The sequence below is a fragment of the Alexandromys fortis genome, unplaced genomic scaffold, assembly GCF_014885135.2.
Source record: "Alexandromys fortis isolate MF-2015 unplaced genomic scaffold, M_Fortis_MF-2015_v1.1 scaffold_4, whole genome shotgun sequence".
NCBI classification, from domain to species: Eukaryota; Metazoa; Chordata; class Mammalia; order Rodentia; family Cricetidae; genus Alexandromys; species Alexandromys fortis.
The window spans coordinates 30,208,579-30,233,374 of NW_026067944.1; the positions used below are offsets into that span (position 1 = coordinate 30,208,579).

The following is a 24,796-nucleotide window of genomic DNA, read 5'->3' on the forward strand; positions in this document are numbered from 1 at the left end:
GATACACCACATGATATTCAGTCTTTGTGCTCTATGAACTTGCTGTCATAGTAATATATTTTGGCTGTACATGTCTCTTTTTTTCTAGAGTAAAGATCAAACTGTCTTCTTTTTTGAAGTGGAAAAGGATTACAAGCCAATCGGTTATTTTAATACCCCTGGTCCTGTGTGCCAGCTGATGTGGTCCCCAGCCAGTCACGTAAGTCATTAGTATTGGTCCTCAAGAGTAAATCTCAGTGTTGTGCAGCTAGAGGCTCCCCATCCCCCAACTTTGGGCTGCACTTTCTCCATTACTATGTGGCAAAAACCCATCCCCAAGATGCCCCAACTAATTTGCCACCAATGTCAGCCAAAGACTGCAGGAGATAATCATCTGTCGCAGATTACTAGCTCCCCCAGAATATAGGGATGTAAGTGAATTCTCCGCAGCTCCTGAGGCGACTCCTATCAATGCCTACTCCCACGCAAGATGGCCTCCTTGAAACGGCAAAGCTTCATTCCTGCCACTCTTGTCCTCGGTGTCACTTCCCAGGAAGGCCAGGGCCCTACCAAACAGACTCTTCTACTTCTGCCTCCCTCCTCTCCTTCCTTTTACAGCAGAGGAGCTGCCCCTCTTCCCACTCAGTGGTCATACCACCTCTTGTCTTTGGATTAGAATCCCTCCTTCAATGTTTTCTATTATTTCTCTCACTTTTCTGGCATATAAATTTATCCTTACCTGCTGCTCACTGGGTAATTTTCAGTGGTAGTCTCCACCACTTACAGAAAGCAAATCCACTGATCCTGTGTTCTGCAGCTATTGCCCGTCTCCCTCCTCAGCACCTAAGGAGGCCTGACCATCCCAGGACACCGTTGCCTTCCTTACCGCTCCATTCTTCCGTGGCTACTGCCTGCCTTCTAGTTCTCCGATTCCACCAGGCAGCCCTTCTGAAGGCACCGCTAATACCCGACTGATTTCTGATTCTTATCTTCCTTGATATTGAACATCGTTTGACCTCATTGACCTTTCCTTCCCCTTTGAAATATCTTCTTCCTCTAACACTAGTGATTCTCCACTCCCAGCTCTCGCAGCTTTCTCTGCCAGTCGGTGTTCAACCCCTTAGTGCCATGCCCTGTCTGTCTCTCCTCCTGCCATTTCGCTCTAGGTGATGCTTTCCGAGCCTGTTTTCCCAAAGCTCAAACGCGCCACAGGACATTGGCCACAGTATCTCCTCTTTCCAGCACAGTGCTCACGCCTCGACTCATTTTATAAAAATGTCTTATTTAGCCACTCCTTCCAGATAGATGCCACCTTCTAGGGAAATCGTGCACAACCTGGCAGTTCTTGTGGTCTCTTGGCGAGGACTTTTACAATTACAATTTTCTTTATTCTCTGTGAATTGATAACTGATAGGCTCTCCCTTTAAAGCCAAATTCTGTAAAGGGAGCGCGGACAGCAGCTTTTCTTATGGTCCCGTCTCTAGCACATAGCAAAATGCTGAGTATGTGGAAGGCAAAAAACAAATTAAATCGAGATGGGGGATTTGCCAGATGTTCAGGGTAAAAGAAAGTCCCGTGCTGGACAGACCAATCTGGGGCCCATTCTGTGTGAGAGGATGTCACAGCTTAGGACTTCCTGAAGCACAAGTACGGAGAGAGAAGAGAACTGGAAAGAGGGCAGAGACCTTGAGAGCATCCAAGTTAAAATTACCATAGGAAGGCAGAGATGGGTTGTCAAGGGCTGAGAAGTCATTCACAACAGAGATTTCCTCAGAATTTCCAACTAGAACATTCTGCCCTTTAGGCTGACAGGTTTCACAACTGTGTATTTGGCTAAAGAAATAAGTTGTGGTATCTCTAAAGGAAACACATATAAATCTAATGATGAATAATTAAATAATAATAACTAATACTAATGATATGGTAATCATTAGTTACTAGGATTTTTTTTTTACTAATAACTACAGTAGTGTATTGTCTTTTAAAATGATCGTTATATTTTCCCTGGCTTATTAGCTTTCTGAACTTATAAAATTTGCCTATATGTAAATGATATTTGTAACTTTCTGTTTAAGCCTGAAAGCACCTTGATGACCATCTGCGAGAATGGCTACATCCTTGAATGTCAGAGTCCAACCATTAAGGACGTGGATGACCACGATATCGGCTCCTATGAAATCCAGGACATGGTCCTCAGATGCTTCCACTTCTCAAGTATCAAATCGAAGATTCTGGTATGAGAGGTCCTTGAAACATTCTCTCCCTTCTTTTCTTGCATTTGAAGGCACAATACCCTATATGAGACTCTAGGAGAACACACGTGAAACAAAGGAAAACAGAACGTGGCCTGAGGAGACTTTACCCTGGCAGGAAGTGGCTAACCGTAGCAGAAGGCAGCGGGGGGATAGGCAACTAAAACCCAAGTACAAAGAAAGAAAGGAACTTAGTGGTGTGGAGGGAAGGAGCAGGTTAAAAATGGCTGTCTGAGTGGAAATGAGTCTACAGAGGATGGGAAGACAGAGAATGAGAGGAAGAGAGGGGTAATAACGTGGGAGACCCTAGAGAGGCACCATGTAGACGTTTCCAGGAGACGAGGGATGGTGGAATGGCAGCATGCCGTCTGTAGCAGAAAAAGCTGGACCAGAGTTCAGGTTTCTTTAGATGACAACTAAGCCACACCAGTCTGAGCCACTGCGATGCCTTTGGAGAAAGGACTGGGGTGAAGAAATCATATACACTGGGAAGTGAGGTCTCTGAATAGGAGGTGGGGCCGCCAGTGTTGGGGGACTCTACACTAGACAGTTGGTGATACTGAGTTCCTACATCACAGGGTTCCAGGAGCTGGAAACAAGTTTCTTCATTGCCACATTGTTCCTGGGTTGACAGGGACAGACTTTGAGAAAAAAAAAAAAGAGAGACAGTACTTTCCTCCTCTTATAGGAAGAATGGCAAAATAATTTCAATAAAATGGGTACCAAGGAGATTAAGCAGAAATGATGCTCATCACAAAGATTTGAATTTTAATGATAAAAATATATCACCAAAGAGTCATTATGTGTAAGTGGTGTTGTTCTCTATCCGAGCTCTGGGTGTTTCTAGAACCCAAATTTTGTCTTGCTCAATCATAGAATAACACTTTTTTTTAAAAAAATTCCTACTATCTTTTTAAAAAAGAGATTAATGGAAATTGAAAGGAGGGAAAAACAAAAGCAGTTGAAGGAGAAGGAGAAAGAAGCAAGGAGGAAGAGACTTGCAGAGGAGAGGGAAGAATTTGGAGAAGAGGTATTACTGAAGGAAGAAGAGGAGGAAGAGGAAGAAGAGGAAGAGGAGCCGCTGCCTGAGATCTTCATCCCACCCACCCCTTCTCCCATCCTCTGTGGCTTTTACTCGGAGCCAGGGAAGTTCTGGGTGTCATTGGTGAGTAAAAATTCCAAGACTTTCCCTCGCCCTTGGCCAGTCCCGTTTATCATCACTATTTTCCACCACACCCACTCTTAACAGGCTGAGAATTCAACTCTTAGCTATTGATGTAGCTGTGAGTTTTAATATAAGCTACAGGTTTTTTCTTTTAAATATCATCTTAGCATCACTTTTAAATATGTCTTACCTTTGTATCTGTTGTCACTTAGCTCAGGAACACCAAAGGGGGAAAGACTCAGGAGTCGCTGGAGCAAGCGGTCCTCCTGCTGGATCTGTCTTGTGGCTGCTGCTGTTGGTTTGGTTTTGAGTTCGAGAACAGCAGCTTTTGTGGCAGGACTGCGCAGTGTCACTCTGCTAATGTGCATGCTGTGTGGCATTTGAGTGACAGGAATCTGTATGTTTTCAGGTGGCCTCATTCCACCCCAATCAAAATAAAGAAGAATAATGGATGTCATAAAGACTGATACAAGAGAGTGTCACAATGTGTGTGGAAGGTTATGTGTCCTCCATTTATGTACTGTATAGTCTATCATGAAACATTTACCCAGTATATTGCAAAATTTTCTTCACACACACACACACACACACACACACACACACACACACACACACGCCCTCCCTAAATATGGGAAGATTTCTCTGAGCAAAGTAGAAAGTAGTTCAAATTTCTGGATATAAGCAAATATCTAGAAAGCCATTTGACAGCTTGACCATGAAGCAAATTAACGGCAGCACCCACAACCCCCCCCCCCCCCCCCGTCCCTATCATCTCCCTAGCAATGGAACTCTAGGATTCCAATACAGTCCAGTGCAAAGCATGTTTTCAGTGTCCTCTTCTCGTTGGAGCAGGAAAAGCTAGCCTTGCAATACTCCCATGAAACTGCAGGTAGATTAGTTCAGCTTCTTTGCCTCTGACCTCCCACTTGATCTGCTTCAGGCAGGAAAACAGCACTGTGTGTGGCTTACTCTAGATTGTTCCTCTATTTAAAAATAGGTCTTGAAGCATGGGTAGCTCCTAAAGCTTTCAAACAAGGGGTGTGTATATGTGTGTGTTTTCTGGTTATCGCCACTGGGCAAGGTTATCTGAAACAATCCAGTCTGCACTGGCCAGAGTGAAAACTTCGTCTCCTGATATTTCAGGCTGATCATTTTGTTACTTTTTCTTTGTTATTTGCTCATTTATCTCATGCATAGACGTCCAGAACGTTTAATTCACTTCCTTCATGAATGGTCCCATCCACATAGAGAAAGAAAATAGGTCAGAACTATGTAGCTGCTACAAATTATTAGTAGTAGTCTTCTCCTTGTGTAGTGAGATGTATTTTTTCCCTAAGTTGCCTTTCCTGAACAACTAATAGTGTTTAAAATTACCCCAAACTGAAAAGTAATTGTGAAAACCATGATCTAAAAAGCTGGTGGTTTGAAACACTGTTTATGCAGAATACCACCTCAAGTCGTAAAAATACAGTTCACTCGAGACTCAGAGGGGAAATCGGGCTGACTTCTTAGTAGAAGCTAATCATCATCATAATTACATAATTGAATATTAATGGGCAGGGGAGATGTAGAAACAATACCTACCTCTATCCATTGAGATCCTATAGCAGAGGATGCTTGAAAGCATTGTTCTGTGTTTCAAATTAGAACCCCGGGGGACTCAGGTGTGTGCCCTGCTCACAAAGCACCTTCTGCTCTCTTCTGTCTTCCAGGGCAACTACGATTCTGGCTTTCTCTATCACTGCCAGTTTCCCCCGTTAGTCACTGGCATTCATTTCCAGCACCAGGAGGATGAACCATTTGATTACCGCCTTCTTGAGGATACAGAGGACAATCCCATCCAAACATTCTCTTTCAGGTGAAGAGAACTTTAAAAAGGATTTTAGCCTACTTTCTTCATTTTATACACCCCAGACTCCCATGTCGTGGACATGGTGCCACACACAATTAGGCTGGCTTTCCCCCTTCTCCATTAAAATGATGGAATAATTCCTTACAGGTATTCCCCGCACCACTTCCCCAGAGATGCTATTCTTTCCAGCTGACAACAGTAACCATTGTAAATGGAATTGTCACTTTTTAAAGATCTGTTCACGCGAAGGGAAACACACATGGTACCTGGTTAAACTAATCAAACGAGCCAAACAGAATTAAAGCTAGGCATAGCCTTCAGATTATTTAAACCCTGCAGGATTGGTTGGTGCCAGGTGTGATTTCACGGTTCCTGTTTCTCACATGGATCTGTCTTCACGTACGCAGAACGACGTGTCTGCATGGTAAACTACCAAAGGACCAGGCGTGCAGTGATTCTGGAGCAATGATAAACTGAACTGCTCTCCGTTTAATAACCGAGAACGGAGCACAGACGCCAGTCGTTGTTCCGAGGCCTGGAGACGGATCTTCCTCCCCATTCCTCCGTGTTAGCTCACAACCGCTCCTGTGACAAAGCCATCCACATTGTTTGGCTCAAGTGGCAGAAACTTAACATTCTCACAGTGTGGAGCCTGGAGTTCCAAGTTCAAGGTGTTGACAAACGCAGTTCCTAGTGAAGTCAATCTATGGCTTTCTCAAAGCTGCCTTGTTCCCTCACTGGGCCTTTCCCATGCACAAGGTATCCCTAGCGCCACTCTGTGGCACTGTTTGCAAGGACAGCAGCTGGATTGGGTTAGGATTTATCCTTACGCTCTCATTTTAGTTTACTTGCCTCTTCAGAAGTCCCTAACTTGCAATTTAGTTCCACTCTGGAGTCCTGGATCTCAGACTCGAGCATATGCATTTTGTGGTGCGCAGCTTCGTTCTTAACGTCATTGGTATTTAAAATTAAACATTATTTGGCGGGTGGTATGGATCAGTGGGTAAAGGTACCAATGGCCAAGCTTGACGACCAGAGTTCAATCCCTGGGACCCATATTTGTAAAGAGAAAACCAACCCCCACTAGTTGTCCTCTTGAAGCATGGTTCATAAAAACTCAGGGTCAGAAATTGGGGTTCAACCTGAAGATCCAAAAAGCAAAACAGCCAACCACTAGCTCTTACCTCAGCCTCAGTCTGGAATGGCCATCCGGCCTCCTGGAATTCCAGAATGAGACTGTGTTTGAGAGATGTTTTCTCCCGCTTTATAATCCTCTCTAGGGCTGGGATTAAAAGCTTGCATCGTCTGGTTTCTATGGCAACTAGTGTGGCTACTGGGATTAAAAGTGCAGATCATTGTGGCTACCGGGATTAAAGGTGTGTGTTACCATAACCTGGTCTGTAAGGTTGACCAGTGGGACTGTTTTACTCTCAGATCTTCGGGCAGTCTTTATTCATCAGAATACAATTGAAATGTCACTACATCCTCTGACCTTCACAACCTAACTAAGAATGCTGTGTCCTGCCTGGCTTGGGTCTTAGAACCCTGGCAGGGGATGGTGAGGGAATGAAGGAAGGACAGACACGTAGATACACACACAGTGCAGATGGGATCAGATGGGATTCTCTCAGGCTACCACTACCAAGTAAACACGGGATGTCAACATGTTTACTGGGTCTAACACCGGGAAAGGTAGGATCTCTATTGACCAGCAGGCTCCAGCTGTAAACACCTGGGGGAGGAAGCCACAGACCTAGATTTATTTATTTATTTTAAACACACCGATCAGCCCTTCATACATATTCATCCTCAAACCTCAAGCAAAGCTTTGCCATTCATCTTGAGCCTGGCCAGTGTGGATAAGGGCTTGGCCAATTTCCCTTGGGTCCATTGGCCTTGTAGTCCTCAACAAGCCATGTCCGTGTCTCAATACACGTCACCTCAGAACGTCTCTCATCCAGGGCTTCCTCTGCTCCCTACGAATAGGTAGAAAATAAAGGTAATTTTCCAGTTTATGAGAATAATCCTTTACTCTATTCTGTCTCCTAGTTCTAACCAGACTATGATGTTCTGTGGAATGAGAAACGGAGCAATTCGAGTGTATGTCCTAAATGAGGGGGATACCTCCCTGACCAGTTTGCGGGAATACTGGCATTTCAATGTGCACGACAATCACTACGGATGTGTTAAAAGCATTGCTGCTAGTTTCGATGATCAGTACTTGGTGACTGCTGGGGCAGATGGTAATATCTTTGTCTTCAACATTTATTCTCAATTTATAGCTGAGAAGATAGCCAAAGCCAAAGTGCCATCTCCCAGGGTATGTAAACAATTAGCCAATTAATTAATGAATAATAATAGCCAACATTAAAATAAAGTGATGATATAATGTTAAAGTCTTTAAGTATTGAGAATAATTTAGACACATTAACCTTTTAATATAATCTTCTTGACAATAATCCATAGTATCTGTAACCTATCCCTTATAATCTAGTCTTCTCACAGTATTATAATTTTGACTTTTTGTTGCTTCTGTATCAAAAATTAATGGCACTGAATTCTTATTATTACTAAAGTTATACAGCTCCTTACTGCATCAGGTTTTCTTAAATGATCACTCTATTAGACAATGTTTCTTTTTTTTTCTTCAAAATGGGCAATATTTTTCAGGTCTATATTTTCTTTTTCCATTATTTACTTCTTAATAGCTTCCAATAGACTTCTAAAATTTTCAGCAGTCCCTTCACCTTTCTTTTCTTTCTTTTTTTTAAATATTTATTTATTTATTTATTATGTATACAATATTCTGTCTATGTATATGCCTGCAGGCCAGAAGAGGGCACCAGACCCCATTACAGATGGTTGTGAGCCACCATGTGGTTGCTGGGAATTGAACTCAGGACCTTTGGAAGAGCAGGCAATGCTCTTAACCTCTGAGCCATCTCTCCAACCCCCCCCCCACCTTTCTTTAACATATTAATCAGAATTGTCCCGAAGCATATTTTTTAAAACTTCCTTATTGATATCTCCTGTCATTCTGTTTCATTGCTCTGTTTTTTGATTTTTTTCAATCAAATTCTATCCTTCCAACACACTTAGTTATTCTTTTATTGAGCCCTGGACATTTTATGTGAAAAACTCAAGGGTTACCTTGATTCTTGGCGTGTTGCTATTACCTCCCAAAGGTTTATCTTTGCTCCTAGAAAGCAGGCAGCAAGCCTAAGCCACTCTAGTCCAGTCAATAATAGATAGGACTTGGAATCAGGCTTTAATTCCCAAGAAGGAAATTGTGTTTTCCGTTTGCTCACACACCTAGAACAAAGCATCCCAGGATTTCTTTTAAAAAAATTTACGTTTATTCTTTGAAACCTTCATGCACTTCTATAATGTTCATATCCATTCATGACTGCCTCCCTGAAACCTCTCCTTTGTTTCCCTCCTTGTCTCCCTTAAAATGTCATGTCCTTTTAAAATAAATATTGCTATTAATAACCCCTTAAGTTCATCCAGTGCTGCCCGTATCCACATGGCTGTGGGGCCACCCAATGGGGACATGGGCAGCCTCCCATCAACCAAGTCCACACAGGAGAGTCAGTCTCCATCCATACATTACCAGGAGCTCCTCTGCCAAGGGTGAGGCCTTGGGGGCCCTTCCTCCAGCCATGATGGGATTTCCACTGGCTTGGTCTTAGACAGTAAGTGATCTAACCACAATTGTTTCAAGCTGATGTTTTGCTTCTTCCTACAGTTTGGGATTGAGTCAGAGCCCATTCCAGAAGACATTGAAGATCCCAAAGCTTACAGGTATGGAACATTTGATAACTACTGATCAGACCTAGGATTTTACCAAACTGACCCTTTGCAGAAGCTGACTGAGACAAGTGTGTTTCCAAGTTATTGAATACTAATTGTCTCTTACGCCATTTCTCTAGCTGAAATGACTATTGTTTTACATTTTTTTTGCTTTAAGTATTGAGAATGCCAGGAGGAAAAGAGAATATGATAAGTTAATGAAGGAAGTAGAAGAAATAAAAACCATGAAGAGAGAGCAAATCAAATCTTTGAGGAATGAATTTTGGAAACTGTTAGCAATGAATAAAGAATTACCGGTGCACATGCAGTTTCAGCGGAAAGTGAGTCTAAATGATTGGCTTTTGTTTGAACATGTCATTTTGTTAGCAACAATGAATGCAGAGAAATCACTTGTCAAAGTTAGCATCCATTGTCAACTTAGCACAGTCTCAAGTCATCTGAGTTCCAACTGAGGAATTTCCCAGAAGAGACTGGTCTGTGCTACATCTGTGGGACACTGTCTTGATGGAGATTGATGGACGCAAACTCAGTCCACCATGGTGGGCAGGCACTACCATCCCTAAGCCAGTGATCTTAGGATATATAAGAAAGCTGGCTGAGAGTGAGGTAGAGAGCCAGCAGTAACCAACATTCCCCTGCCATTCCTGCTTTGCTTCCTGCTCGAATGCCTGCCCTGACTTCCGTCATTAATGACCTATGACCTGGAAGTATGAGCTAAATCATCCTGTTCCTCCCCCAAGTTGCTTTGGTTGTGGTGTTTGTCAAAGAGACAGAAAAAAAATTAGGACATCATGCTTAGATCTTCTTTTACATGTCCAGTGAGTGTATTTTCACCACCTCAAGGGCTATAAAACTCGTCACAGTTGGGATGGAAGCCAGTGAACCTATGCAGCACAAAAGTTGATTGCTGGACTTGGCTGCTTCTCTGATGTTCTTTTTCTGTATTCAGTAATGTGATAAAATAAAAACGCTGGCTGGAACCTGGCTTCTCTGTTGGGAAGGTGCATGTAGAGTTTGGTTTTGTCATTTCATTTTTAATAATTCCTTATCTCCAAGGGAAATATTGCCTGGGTTGAGCCACAAGGCTTCTGAAAGACAGCAGTATAGCTGTAGCTACAAGGGCAATCACAGAAGAGTTTAAGTCAATTTTATATTCATTATTTCTTTTGTGACTTTTCTGTAAAACTCAATATACCTGTTAGTGATTGGGCTACGTTTTTATTTTTTAAAAGTTTGTCTTCTATCTGTTAGTGTTCCCTTGCCTCATAATGTGCATCGTGTACATGCTGAGTGTCCGTGGAGGCCGGAGAGGGTTTCAGTTCCCTACAACTGGAGTTACAGATGGTTGTGAGTCAAGATGTGGGTGCTGGGAACCAAACCCAGGTTCTCTGCAAGAACAGCCAGTGCTCTTAACCACTGAGCAATCTCCTCAGACCCTTTATTTCACTTTCAGCTATTGCCTAAACAGAATTATTGTTAAGAGTCTAATCAAGGGGTTAAAGAGATATCTTAGTCAATATGAGAACCTGAGTTCAAGCCCCAACATTCTCATAAAAAACAGGTATGGTGGGGCATGCTTATAATGCCAGCACTTGGTAAACAGAGACCGACACACCTGGGGCCTGCTGGCTAGTCGGCCTCATCAGCAAGCTCCAGGGCCCAGGGATTGACTGTCTCAGGAAATGAAGTGGATGACTTTTGTGGAATGGCACCTGGCTTCCACTGACACACGTAGGCATGCGCACACACGCACACGCACACACACACACACACAATGCAATTTAAAAACAAAATAAGAACCTTTTCAATGAACAGATCAACTTATCTGCAGGATTTCAATATTGATGCCACAATTCATGCTGAAATCAATAAGAAAACAATTCTCAAAATCCAGGAGGTGGAAAATGAGTTAGCTTGGGAAAAACAGAAATATGAACTCGGCCTGAAGAAGCTCCAGAACAGGTACCTCTTTCCGGCGAGTTAAGATGTTTGAACGTGCACTTTCAGGGTTGTGCGTAGCGATGCCTGCATGGGGCCCAGATGAACCATCTCATGAAGTCACCAGGGAGTGGGCCGACACCTCAAGCAGCCCCCCTGGTGCTGCTGGGTCTTCCTGTGCTGTCGGCTCACTCCTGGGAATACGTTAGGAATTTGGGGGACAATTACATTTTTTAAATTTACATGACAATTTCATTACTATTTTGAAATTATTTGTTTTATGCCCAATTAAAACATGCACATGCCAGTTCAGCTTCTCAGAAGACAGCAGCATGCTTCTGTGCACCCAGCTCCTGTGCAGCCACCTCCACATGCCAGTTCAGCATCTCAGAAGAAACTGCTGTTTACTGAGATTTGATTCATAGACAGTGAAGTGCACATATCTTAACTGAACAGCCTAATACTTTCTCTAACAGGACACCGTTACATAGATCCATGATTCCCACTAAGATAGAGAACATTCATATCACTCTAAGTCCCTCGTGGCTCCTTTCAGCGAATACCTTTTCTCTGATAAGGAATCATTATTATCATAGGTCAGTTTTATCTGTGAACTCATATAAATGTAGTGCTAAGTATGATTTTTATTTGCATCTAGCTTCTCTCGTGCATTTATGTCCAAGATTATCCATAATGTAGCTGTCTTTCTTCTTCCTCTTCTCCTTCTTTTTCTTCATTTATTTTAATTTTAAGTGTGTGTGTTTGTGTGTGTGTGTTTGTGTGTGTGTATGTGTGTGTATGTGTTTGTGTGTGTGTGTTTGTGTGTGTGTGTAGACCAGGGAAGGGCATTGGATTCCATACAGTTGGTAGTTAGGGGAGCTTGTGAGCTGCCTATCGTGGGTGCTCAGAGCTCAGCTCCAGTTCTCTACAGGAGTAACGAGCATTTTTTCAGCCACCAAGTCATCCCTCTGGCCTCAGAATTCAGCCGTTCTGTTGGCAGGCATTTGAGAACTACCCTTATAGTCAGCCTTCCAAAATCTGTACACAGTGACTGTGTACAAACAAATTTCATGAGCACATGCGTATGAGCACACACACCATAGGACTTAAGAAAACAAAATGCGTTTTAAGTATCTTAATGTAGTAAAATTTCTCATGTCTTTGGTAAGTAAATGTTAGTTTTTCCCCCTGCTTTTTAGCTTAGGAATTCCTTACTAGCACACAGATATTTACATTTGTATACAATTTATATATCCCTATTCAATTAATTCCTGCATGATACATAGAACTTGTTATCTAGAATGCAGTAGATAACAGATATTCAGTATGTTGTGATCTGCTTTCCAGCAAGCTGGAACCTACCTATAATTATTTATTTACCACATATTAGCAAAAAATTGGTGTTGTATTTATTAATAATGGAATGTTTAGTACTTTCACTATAAGCATTTTTATTGCCCTTTAATCAAGTCCAGCCCAAATTTCATAACACCCTAATGACATAGGTATGGCTAAATTTTAAGCAGTGCATAAACATATTGGTGTAATATGTGATCATTGCAAAATGATCAAATAGTAACTATTGCAAATACCCGTTCTATTTTTTTTTCCTTTCAGATTTCTTGATCCACTGGAAAGCGACACTGTTGTGGTTTATGCCATCCAGAGTGACCACCAAATAGCGTCTTACAGACTGGTGAAGCCCTCTAAGTATTCCAAGTTAAAAAGACCAAGTCAGTTTGAGAGAAGAGCGAGCAAACTGGAGAGGTTTGAAAAGGAAGGTCCTACAAGGAAGGAGAGCCAAAAAGATACAGGTGGGCGTCTGGATGACTTGAGGCTTTAAATCCATATTGCAAAGATTTCAAATCAGACTTAACTTTTCATAGGAAGAGACTTTGACCCTGCTTTGGTAGCTGGAGCTCAGTTTGTTTGCACTCTTCCTTGATTTGTAAAGTTGCAAGTCGGGGTTCTGAGGCACCGCTAAGGCTTCTAGACTCCGCCCATGCTCAGTACCTGTTTTCTTATTGGATGCACGCTGCGGAAGCCAACAAACCGTGCCCGTGCTACTTTGACGGTGGGCGAGAACCTGGGAAACCACAGCTTTCTTGCTTCGGATACACAAGTAGCCTCAACTGTGAACTTTCCCCAGAGGCGGTTTTCCCCCATATTCCTGGCTCCCACCCATAAAAATGTAGAGCTAAAACACTGTATTTCAAACTGTTTTCCAAAAACATAGGTTTAAACAGAGTGCAGGTGTGAAAATAGTATGTGTTTGATCCCCATCCCCAATGCCGCCGGCGGCCTCCCTGCAGAAGTTAGGTGGTGTGCCAGGGAGGAAAATGTGATGTTTATCTGTTTGAGACTGACGTAATTCACTTAACATAATCACCTCGATTTATATCCATGCTTTTTCAAACAGCACAATTAAATTTTTATAACTGGAAAAATCAATTATGTATTTTATAGCACATTTTGTTCTGATTACTGTTTGTCGAGACAGGAGATTTTGTAGCTCGGGCTAGCCTCAAGCTCACTCGTAACTGAGTCTAGCCTTGGACACCTGTCCCTCCTGCCTCCCCCTCCCAAGTGCAGTGATTACAGACATGTGTCATCCCACCTGGATTATTATTTATTTTAACGTATATCTAAATGTGTATCTATCTGTGTGCTAAACATGGAGAGTAATTCTTTATTAGACACTTGTTCATCGACAAAGTCAATTGTTTTAAAATTATATAGTTTTCATTTTAAGTGCTTCTGACAAGTTTTTAACTTTTTCTTTTATTCTTGAGAATTTCATGCGTGAATATAATGAAATGTGATCTCTCACCCAACCATGTCAACTACTAAGACCATTTAGTTGTGCCCATATGTGTTTGTATCTGGGCTATCTATTAGAACACAAGAATCCTGCAGTGGCCAAGTCCTCCAAAAAACAAACGAACAAAAGAACTTTTTTCTTTTGTTTTTAAATTAGATTTTTATAACTAGCTCTTTAAGATTTCACTTAGTTATAAAAGTTTCACATTGTATGTCAAATTAAGACTCACTTAATCCCGTCCCTAAAACGATATTCCGAACACCGGTCTTCAGTTTTCTCAATCTGCCAGTGGTCCATCTTTATTTTTACCGTTCTGTAAGTAGTTGGTATTGGTTTTATTTTGCCAATTTTTTTATACTCAACCATGAAATTTACTTAAGTTTACATTTGATCTCTTTTAAAATTAAAATCAGAGGATTGTCTTATTATACTTGTTTGTATTTTTAAATTTCTTTGATTTTTGAGATTATAATTTAATTATATCATTTCTCCCTTCCTTTTCCCCTCTCAAAACCTTCTCACATACCCCTCCAGGTTCACTTTCAAACTCATGGCCTCTTTTTTCATTAACTGTTACATACATTTACCTATGTATATACACATAAGTGCATCCTGCTCAGTCTGTATGATGTTACTCGTGTGTGTTTCCAGGGCTGACTGTGGTACTGGATTACCGATTGGTGTGCTCTTCCAAGGGGCAGACTCTTTCTCCTGCTCTCAGCATTCCTTAGTGGCCTGTAGCTCTTCTTGCAGGCTTGAAGGCTTGTGGTTTGTCTCCATTCTCTTAGCATGTCTATTGTTTGGATTCAGCGTGCTTAGGCAGTGATGGTGGGGAGACTTCACAGGTGTAGCTTCTGTCATTCGTCAGAGAAACAGTCTCATAGCAAACTCCCTGATCCTCTGGCTCTCACAGTCTCCTCCCCCCCCTTTGGGAATTATACAGTTATTTTGCTAACTTTTAAAATGAAATTGCTTAAGAGCATATTTGTGACTTTGATCTCCGTTCTGATTTTTCACAGCAGAAATAGTAGACAACTTAATCATTGCTCAACTTACATTTTCCAACTCTGGAGTAGCGTGAAAGTATAACCACCCAGCCAAGCTATTTTCCTCGGTCAGTACAGTAGTTCAAAAATTGCATGAGACAGTCCACATCCTGTAGAATAGGCTTTGACTGTCGTGTAAGCTGGGTATTCTGAGCATGCTAAAATATGATATGCCATGAGCTAGATTATAATAAATGTCTTTCCAAATCAGCCATTTTCATTTTACAGTGGTCTTATCAGGATGTGGCCCTGGATCAAAGGTCAAGGAGCATCTGTGCTAAGGGGGCTGAATTCACGCTTAGTGGCGTCCATATTTTCTCTTCATCTTTTTTTGTGTACAAGTTGAAAACAATATTTGAATTATTTTTCTGTCTCAGAAGTATTGAAAAATTGATTCTTTATACAGGCAGAACTGTCAGCCTACAAGGAGAATCAATAATAGAAAAAGGGAAGAGATTTCAGCCTAGAACCCTAAGTGAAATTATGGTAGGAAATCAAGTCGAGAAAACAAGGAAACTTATACAAAAAGCTGAACGGGCCCAACTCAAGATTCTGCAGCGCAAAAAGGAGTGGGATGAACTGTGAGTTATGTTTAACCTATAATCTTATGTCTCTAATATATGATCCACGAGTGTAACTTTATAAATTTTATCTTTGTTGACACGGTTGCTACTTACATGAAGAAGTTAAGAAACACAAACCAGATGGAACGTGAAGGAGCAGTGGGCATCCCTCGGAATGGTCATGAATTTCGTTGTTATGCCTGTAACCTTTAGTTCCTGCTTCAGAGAGTCTGTTGGGTTAATGCAGTCAGAAGGTCTTTTAAGGACTAATGAATTCGTTTCACACGGTATCATAGAGACTGTGATGTCAGTCGAACCCAGGCGTCAGATTGGCTGGTCACATGATTGTCGTAGTTTTCATCTCTTGAGGGACTTTTCGTCTGTGCTCTATAATGGATGCCCTCCCCAGTGCCTTCCCTCTTTGGTGTTTTGATTGTAGCCACCCTGAAAGGTGTGAAATGAGCATCTTGCTATGGTGTGGATTTATATTTTGCCAGTGGCAAAAGTGAGCTTTGTTGTTGTTGTTTGGACTTTCTAATAGCCCTAGTTGTCTTGAAACTACTCTGTAGACCAGGCTGACCTCAGACTCACAGAGATTCACCTGCCTTTGCCTCCTGAGTGTTGGGGTTAAAGGTGTGAACCACTACACCCAGTGACTTCTTAGCTTTTATAAAACATGTCTATTGGTCATTGTGTGTCTTCTGAGGAGAAGCATCTCTTCAACTTCTTGCCCATTTTTGAACTGTTTCATCCAATGGGTTTTACTATCACAGCACGTTAAGTCCAACTGCATATGAAAACACTAGTTTTGAGTTTTACTTATTTAGGTGTGTATTTCTGTGAGTGTATGTGCATGTATGTTTGTAGTTCACATGCCTGCGTGCTTGTGGAGGCTAGAAGAGGGTCTTGGATCCCTTGCAGCTAGAGTCACAGGCATGTGTGGGACACCTTCATCGTCACATGGGTGCTGGGATGTGAACCTTTCCACTTGTGATTGTGGCAGCAGACACTCACAATCGTCCCTCCAGCCACCTAGATTTACTCTTAAATTCCTCCACAGTTTATGTTGTTATTGCCCGCATTTAAATCTACTTGAGAAGTATCTTTACTTACATAATTTTGAGTTATTTTTAATTTTGAGAATCACCTTTAAGTCTTACAATGAAATTATTTATCCCTCATCATTATAGTAATACTAATACATAATTCTATAATACTAAAACCCATATATATATTTACTATTCATTCCAAGTGTGTCCCATACTTCTTTGTGCCGCCATGTTTCTTTTCATTCTTCTTTCATTTCAATTTGAAACACTCTGTTTGGCATTTCTTATACAATAGGTTACTGTAGTGAGGGATTCCCTGAGCTTTCTCTCTCTCTCTCTCTCTCTCTCTCTCTCTCTCTCTCTCTCTCTCTCTCATTCTGAAATCCAAAGCTGGCAAGAGAGGTACCAATTCTTTAGTAGACTCTGGAGAACACAGCTCACTCCCCTCCCCACCCCAGGAGATCCTGGGAGCTGGAATCTTTTAACTGCTGAGTATGTGCTAGGCAAAGGGAAGAACGTCTCCTTCCACAGCCTAAGTTGCCACCGTTACTCTCTGGCAGCTCTGGTTGTTCAGTCTGGCACCATCAAAGCCTTATGGCTCAGATGAAGCAGTCCTCTGCAGAGCCCCTTGGCAAAGCTGTGAACTCCTGGTGCAGACTAACCGCCTTCCTGCCCTGGAAAGAGCTGAAAGCTGGGCCCTCACTCGTGGGCCTGGAGACTGACTCTGGTGAGGTGTCCCTCCGTCACTTTCTCCTCTTCACTGACACTAGTTTCACACTTGCCTGCAGTGTAGGGGCCTTTGATTATCTGAAGGGTTTCTCACAGAGGGAAGCTGAATTATTGTGTATTAGTATTCAAACCTAGTGTTACTGAGCCAAGAGCTTTATATTCCGCCGTCTTGTTGACGTCACTCTGCAATAAAGATTGGTTCTGCCTTTCTAATATTTTTGCTTTTTATTTCCTATTTTTGTTCATTTTATTGTTTTGGGATTCTATACTATGTTGTCTAAAAATATGAAACTAGAATTCTTATATATTTCCAATATTAGGGAAAATCACTTTCTCCTTTCATAATTTTAAGTACACCTTTTCATTAATTTGAATAAATTCTTTTTTATTCCTAGCTTTTTCATTCATTCGTTTATTCTTAAGATGTTGTTTTACTTTATGACCCAGGCTTGTCTTGAATTTATACAGCCCTCTGATCTCAGGGTTGGGATTACAGTCTAGGGCCAGCATGCCTGACTTATTCTTAGCTTGGGTATTGAATTTTATAGAATGTTATTTTTACAAATACTCTTTATATATTTATTTATTTGCTCCATGGGGGACATGGCGCAGTGCACACGTGGAGATCAAGGGGCAACTTGCAGGGGTTTCTTATCTACTGCCATGTGGGACTGAACTCGGGTTGTTGGTCACGGTGACAAGCACCTTTACCTACTTAGCCATCCCTCTGGCCTAGTAAAATGCGTTTTTTTTTTTTTAAGTAGGAAAATTTTCTTGTGTGAAAATTAAAATTCTATAATAATTCTAGTGTCAGTCCAAATGATTTTAATATGCATATTGAGATAATCACATCCTTCTTTCTTTTATTTATTAATATTTGGATTGAGTTGATTGATTTCTAATGTTAAATTAAAATAGACTTCTTAGCTGAAGCCTCTAATCCAGTATATTATGCCATAAAATGTACTCGGTTTGATTTGCTAGTATTTTTGAGAACTTTTATGTCTGTGTTACTGAAAGTTTTGATGTGTGTGTGTGTGTGCATGTTTCTGTATGATGTCTTTCTTGGGTTACTATTAAAGGACTACGGATTTTGCAGAAGCAGTTGAGAGGCGTTTGCTCCTACTCTGCTTTCTGAAGGTGCTTGGGTAGGCTTGCCATTGCGTCTCTTCTATGCGTACATTTGATAGAAGTCACGAGTAAACCACCTGGTTTTGCATCCTGGAAGATGGCTTCAAATACAAGTTCAAACTATTTATTGTGATAGCGTTTTTTCAGATTTTTAAATTTCTTCTTGGGTCAGTTTCTACAATCTGTGTCTTTCAAGGCGTTCATGCATTTTTACCTAGATTGTCCCTACGGGACAGCTTCTTTGGTAGCTGTTTCCATCACTTGCCTTTAGTTCATGGGAATTTAGTTTAGATGCTAATTTAGTTTTTTTTTTTTACCATTCTAGGTTATCATTTATTAGTCTTATTAATGCTTTTAAAAGGCTAACTTTTGCTCATAGGTATTAAAATAATCGCCCCCTTCCTGTGTGGCTGATTTTAAAACCAATTTCTGTCCTTGTTTTAGCATTAATTGGGTTTTTTCTTTTTTCTTACAATGTAAAGCAAGTGTGTTAGCTTTGATTTCATACCTTTCTCCTTTCCTAGCATAAACCTGTAATGTATAAATCCCCTTCTAAGCATGATCTTAACCGTGTTTCATAAGCTTTTATATATGCTCATTGTCCTTCACTATAAAATGTTTCTATGATGCTTTGAGATTTCTTCCATTATTTCTAATTCATTTTGATAACTGCTGCTTTGTTTTCTAAGGTTTGAGATTTTAAAATTTAGATTTTGGACTAGATTTCTAAGGTTTGAAATTTTAAAATTTAGATTTTGGATTAGATTTCTTATTTAACTTATTGTTATCCTTGAGAGTAATTGTGTTAGATCTGTTGAAAACTAGGCTGTGGTGCTTCATTCTGTCTGAAAGTTCAAGTGTGCTTGGTAAATAGTGTGATTACACTGTCGGGTACAGCACTCTGTGAGGGCTGGCTAGGGCAAGAGCAGCGACAATGTTGTCCAGGTCTCCTAAAACAGGGCTGCTCCTAGCTGTGCCCCACATCCAATAAAGTCTTTCAGCTACCAAGCAAACTTATTCCTAGCATTGTGTGAATGTCAGCAGTGTTTGTATGCTTCCAATGATCTGTTCTTTGCCGAGCTCTGCCCTATTTCCCATTACACATGTATTGATTAGCGGCCATCCACAAAGCCACGTGTCTCCATTAGAACCCGCCCTCAAGACTGAAGAGAGCCCCAAAGATTTCTGACAGTGTTATTTCACATAGTTCCATATTCTTTCCACCAAGGACCTAGCTACCTTGGTTCCTCTGTCTGCTTGACTAGTGAGCTCACTGGGTTATGTTTGGGTCAGTAGGATTCTGATCCTACCTTACACTGTAATTTAGTGATTTCTGCTGTGCCAAAAGTCAGGCAGAATTAGTTCAGCTAGAATTACTTTGTTTTATTTCTCTGAGAAATTGGTTTCATATTACCTAAATTCTACATCTCTTGATGATGTTTATATGTCTAAATCTGTTTCATATTTTTTGGTTTAAATTTCTAGTTGCTTACATCATAAGGATGGCTATAGGCCATGTTTTCCCTTCTCTGCCCCCTTTCTTCTTTTTTGTGCTTTGTGACCATTTCTTGCTTTAAAAACAGCAGCATTTTCTTTTGGTGCAGATAAATGATTGTTGTTGAACACACAGACTGAATGGACTAACACAGTGTGAATGGACTAACACGGTGTGAATGGACTAACACAGTGTGAATGGACTAACAGGGTATGAATGGACTAACACGGTGTGAATGGACTAACACCGTGTGAGTGGACTAACACCATGTGAATGGACTAACACGGTGTGAATGGACTAACACAGTGTGAATGGACTAACACGGTGTGAATGGACTAACATGGTGTGAATGGACTAACAGGGTGTGAATGGACTAACAGGGTGTGAATGGACTAACACAGTGTGAATGGACTAACACAGTGTGAATGGACTAACAGGGTGTGAATGGACTAACAGGGTGTGAATGGACTAACAGGGTGTGAATGGACTAACAGGGTGTGAATGGACTAACACAGTGTGAATGGACTAACAGGGTGTGAATGGACTAACAGGGTGTGAATGGACTAACAGGGTGTGAATGGACTAACAGGGTGTGAATGGACTAACAGGGTGTGAATGGACTAACACAGTGTGAATGGATTAACACAGTGTGAATGGACTAACACTGGGTGAATGGAGTAATACAATGTGTTAGTTCACATTATGCGTTCCCAAAGGGCTTTTCTCTTCAAGGAAAATGCTGACTAGAGACTAGGAATACATTCCCGTACTGGCTGGCACACTTCACTTTCAAAAATTGTGGGGGAATGTTGAAAAGTCCAAGTTAAATACCATGCAAGGGATACCCAATGATACCTTAGAACTCCCTAAACCAGGAGTTCCGTTTCTTTAGAGAGCAATTCTTCATTTTTGGTTGGTATGAAAGCTCCACTGATTTGTGTGGAGACGGGAAATCCGTGATGCAGCAATTTACAGCACATTAACGAATCTTACCAAATACACCTAGCATTCCATTTCATTCTCTGCTCCCTGGAGACTCTACCGAGAAAATAATGTTTAAAAAAATTTAGTGCCTCCTCCAGAGGAGCATACACTCCAGAAGGAGGCATTCTGGGCTATAGATTTTTCTAGTCTTATTTATTCGTGAATATAATTTCGTTTTTCGCATTCCCATATATGTATCAATGTAACTGGTTTGCTAATAGTTTTCCATGCTATTTTCAGCTTCCCTAATGGTTTGTCGTTGCTTTTTGTGCCTCTCTACAGTTGTTTCCTTGGAGTTCTGGAAGGAAGCAGCGAGTGCACATTTAGAGTTCCCTGTTACATTTATGTCTAAGTTATCTATTTTTCTGACAGTTACAAGAGCAAACCTGACGATGACTATGAAGATCCCAAGGACGTTCAAGCCATCAGAGAAGCGCAGACATTCATGGGGGATTTCAATCTGAAGACAGCCCCGGACTACAAGATCCCTGAACACATGAGGATAAATGCTGCCAAGAAGGAGGAGGAACTGGGGCACCTTGACACAATGGTACTTAACCCTCATTCGATGGTTGTGACGTCTGATGATGTCATGACGAGGAAAAACACCCTGGTGTTAACTAGAGTCAGCTCAGCCACCTGTTTAATCTCATCGATCCACACATGTATATGCATATATGTGTGTGTACATATAAAATATAAATATATATTATATATATAATTATAGATTTTTATGGAAGTCTAGACAATTCCTCCTTTTATAAATGATGAGACAGGGACCCAGAGAGGACAAGAGATTTGTCTATGAGTGTAGCAATTCACATGACAGAACCATCCTTCACATCAATTATATGGCTCGATATCATTTTATGGGGGAAAGTACTGTACTGTCTCTGTATACTGAACTTCTGAAATTCAGTGAAATCCTTGGTAACTTTGTTTTCTGGCAGTTAGGAAGAAGGTCATCACTTAATCTGTTCTTTACAGTCCTTCCTTCTTCTGACAGAAACTAAGTTCCAGCCAACAGGCTTCTCTCTGAGTTTTTACAGTGTTTTTACAGATCACTTTAGCTTTGCTCCTCTGTTTTCTTATCAAATGTTCTTCTGCCTCATTCATTCCTTCATTTCTGAGGAATTCTAATTCCTTGGGAAACATTTAAACCAGCCGGTGATTGATTCTACACATTTATGGGCTCAGAAATCTCCTAGATGCTATTTTATTTTTAAAGAAAGATTTTTCTACTTGGTTACCTACTCTTCTTGTACAGGCTACACAGTTCAAGGTGTCATGCCAATGAACGTTATCCCATCTATAGCATGTTTAAATGTTTCCAGCTATTTCTGAGAAATGGAGGTAAAGTATACTGAAGAAGATTTGTCCTTTTCTTTTTCACAAAAGTTGTTATTTATGCCAGTGGCATAGATATCTTGGCACACTAGTTAATATCCATAAATGAAGGATCATAAACCATTACTTTATCCTTTTGCTTACAATCAGCATTTCAGATATCTTATTAATGATCATTTAGACTATTTTTCTAGCTATTTTTTTTTGCCTAAGGTAACTCAGTATTAATTATTATTTACAGACATATATTCTTGTGTTCACATTATTTATTTTATGTATGAGGGTGTTTTACCTACATATATGTCTGTGTACCATGTGCGTGAATGGTACCCACAGAAGCCAGATGAGGGCATTGGATCCTCTAAAACTGGAGTAACAGACAGTTGTGAGCTGACATGTGGGTGCTGGGAATCAAACCTGGATCCTCTGTAGGAGCAGTTCATGCCCTGAATTATTGAGCCATGTTTCAGCCTTGACCACACATTTTTAAAGAGACCTTTCTACTATTTTTTTTTAAAAATTCATTTATTTTTATTTTATGTGTGAGTGTTTTTCTTGCAAGTATGTATGTGCAACATACGTATGCCTAGTACCTGTGGAAGCCAGACGAGGGTGTCAGATCCCCTGGAACTGGAGTTAGTGATGTTTGTGAGCCCCCATGTAGGTGCTGGGAACTAAATTTGGGCCCTCTAGTGATCCATCTTTTCAGCCTTTTGACCACATTTTTTTCCCCAAGACAGTTTCTCTGTGCAACAGTCTTGGTTGTCCTGGAAGTCATTCTATAGACCAGGCTGGCCTTGAACTCACAGAGATGAGACAAAATACATGCTTCACCACCTCTCAGCCACAATTATTTTTTGAGACAGGGTTTCTCTGTGATTTTGGAGCCTGTCCTGGAACTAGCTGTTGTAGACCAGGCTGGTCTCGAACTCACAGAGATCCGCCTGCCTCTGCCTCCGGAGTGCTGGGATTAAAGGCGTGAGCCACCACCGCCCTGCTCAGCCACAATTTTTATTCTAAGTTCATTTTAAGTTGCTTAACTAGCTATTGCCTGTATTTTCATATCTCATAATCTATATTTTATCCCACTGTAACTTATTAGTTATCCAAGCCAGAATTAATCTATCTCCTTCCTTTCCTTTCCTTTCCTTTCCTTTCCTTTCCTTTCCTTTCCTTTCCTTTCCTTTCCTTTCCTTTCCTTTCCTTTCCTTTCCTTTCCTCTTTATTTTTTGCAGTGATGGGTATCAAACTCAGGGACTCACGTATGCCAGGCAAGAACTTTAACCCAGGCCACTTGGCCTGAAATTCAGTCTCCATAGAGATAGGCAGCTGTGGCATCAAGGATAAATTTAGCTCTATCAAACTGAAACACACTGCATGAAAGCAGCAGCATACAGCATTGTAGAAGCAATTTCTGCTCTGCTGGGATTTACTAGCTATGTGGACCTTGCTTGTCACAGAAATCTCCTAGTTCTGAATTATCTCATCTGTGAAAGGGTATTACTATCAAGTAATACAATATGATAATAACCTTATACACATAATGGAATGCTCAGAATCAATGAGTAATTGTTGTCATGGTTAATTTAAGAATATTGAAATAGTAGGTGTAAAAGTGTAAAAGTCTTGATTTTCAAGTTGGTGAGACCTGGAATCAGCAGGAGGCCTAGGCACTTGGTCTAGCTTCTCAGTACCTGTGTGGGGGATTATTTAGATGAGGTTCGCCTCAGGCCATGCCTGTGATCATCTTGATTAACTGAGGTGAGAAAACCCATCCTGGGCCTAAGTGGCACAATTCCCTAGGCTTCAGCTCCAGACAGTATTAAAAAGAAAACTCTAGCAGACCGATCTCCAGCTTTCATTGTTTCTCCCTTCCTGACTGTGGATACAGCATGACCAAATACCCTAAGTTCCTGCTACCAAGACTTCCCAGCTATGAAACAATGCCAGTCTTGAAACAATACACACCTCTTTTCTCTTAAATTGTCAGCTTATTTCATCATAACAGCAACAACAGTTAGTTACTAATAAAATTTCAATTTGTTTGTTATTTGTAGAACCAGAAAGAAAGAGGGATTGTCTTCCTTTCATTTCTGTTGCAACTTGGGTGCCAACGGGTTTATTTCAGCCATAATTCCAGGCGATAGTCCTGGAATTCCAGGCTATAGCAGGGAAGTCAAGGCAGTGCGGACTTAAAACAGCCAATCACAGCATGACAACAGTTGAGAGCAACTCAGCTCACCTGCTCCACTCTTATGCTTTTGAAGACCCCCAAACCAAAAGATGGTGCAACCTACAGCAGGCTGGTTCTTCTCACATCAATGAACACAAGCAAGACAACCCCCCACAAACATGCCCACAGGCCAACCTGATCTAGACAATCCAACACTGGGACCCTTTCCAGATGATTCTGGATTGAATATAGTTGACAATTAAGACAGTCTCCGGGCTCCCCAAAGAAACAGGCTGTGTAGCCATTAGAGGGGTGAGATTCGTTCATGTATGTTTAGTCCTCAGTCTTCTAGGCACTTCATAGGTGGTTCCTCACATAGCCAACACTGAATTTTCATTTTAAGTCTCAATTCTTTAAAGACTTATTCTCAAGTAGATTAACACCATGATCTTGAGTTAG

At 41.1% G+C, this 24,796-nt stretch overlaps 1 protein-coding gene across 3 annotated transcripts in view; it reads left to right on the top strand.

The window, feature by feature from the left end:
* The window catches only part of Cfap44 (cilia and flagella associated protein 44), an 86,012-nt gene that overhangs the window by 31,281 nt on the left and 29,935 nt on the right, over window positions 1–24,796 (top strand). For 2 of the 3 annotated variants that reach the window (XM_050148947.1, XM_050148948.1), the window contains exons 15-25: window positions 89–199; window positions 2,055–2,213; window positions 3,154–3,396; window positions 5,109–5,254; window positions 7,298–7,568; window positions 8,997–9,052; window positions 9,219–9,381; window positions 10,893–11,023; window positions 12,617–12,813; window positions 15,273–15,447; window positions 21,190–21,367. In XM_050148947.1, coding sequence (XP_050004904.1) covers window positions 89–199; window positions 2,055–2,213; window positions 3,154–3,396; window positions 5,109–5,254; window positions 7,298–7,568; window positions 8,997–9,052; window positions 9,219–9,381; window positions 10,893–11,023; window positions 12,617–12,813; window positions 15,273–15,447; window positions 21,190–21,367 — 1,830 coding nt within the window. The remainder of the gene's footprint in view (window positions 1–88; window positions 200–2,054; window positions 2,214–3,153; window positions 3,397–5,108; window positions 5,255–7,297; window positions 7,569–8,996; window positions 9,053–9,218; window positions 9,382–10,892; window positions 11,024–12,616; window positions 12,814–15,272; window positions 15,448–21,189; window positions 21,368–24,796) is intronic. The other variant, XR_007592970.1, reaches the window with a different exon arrangement.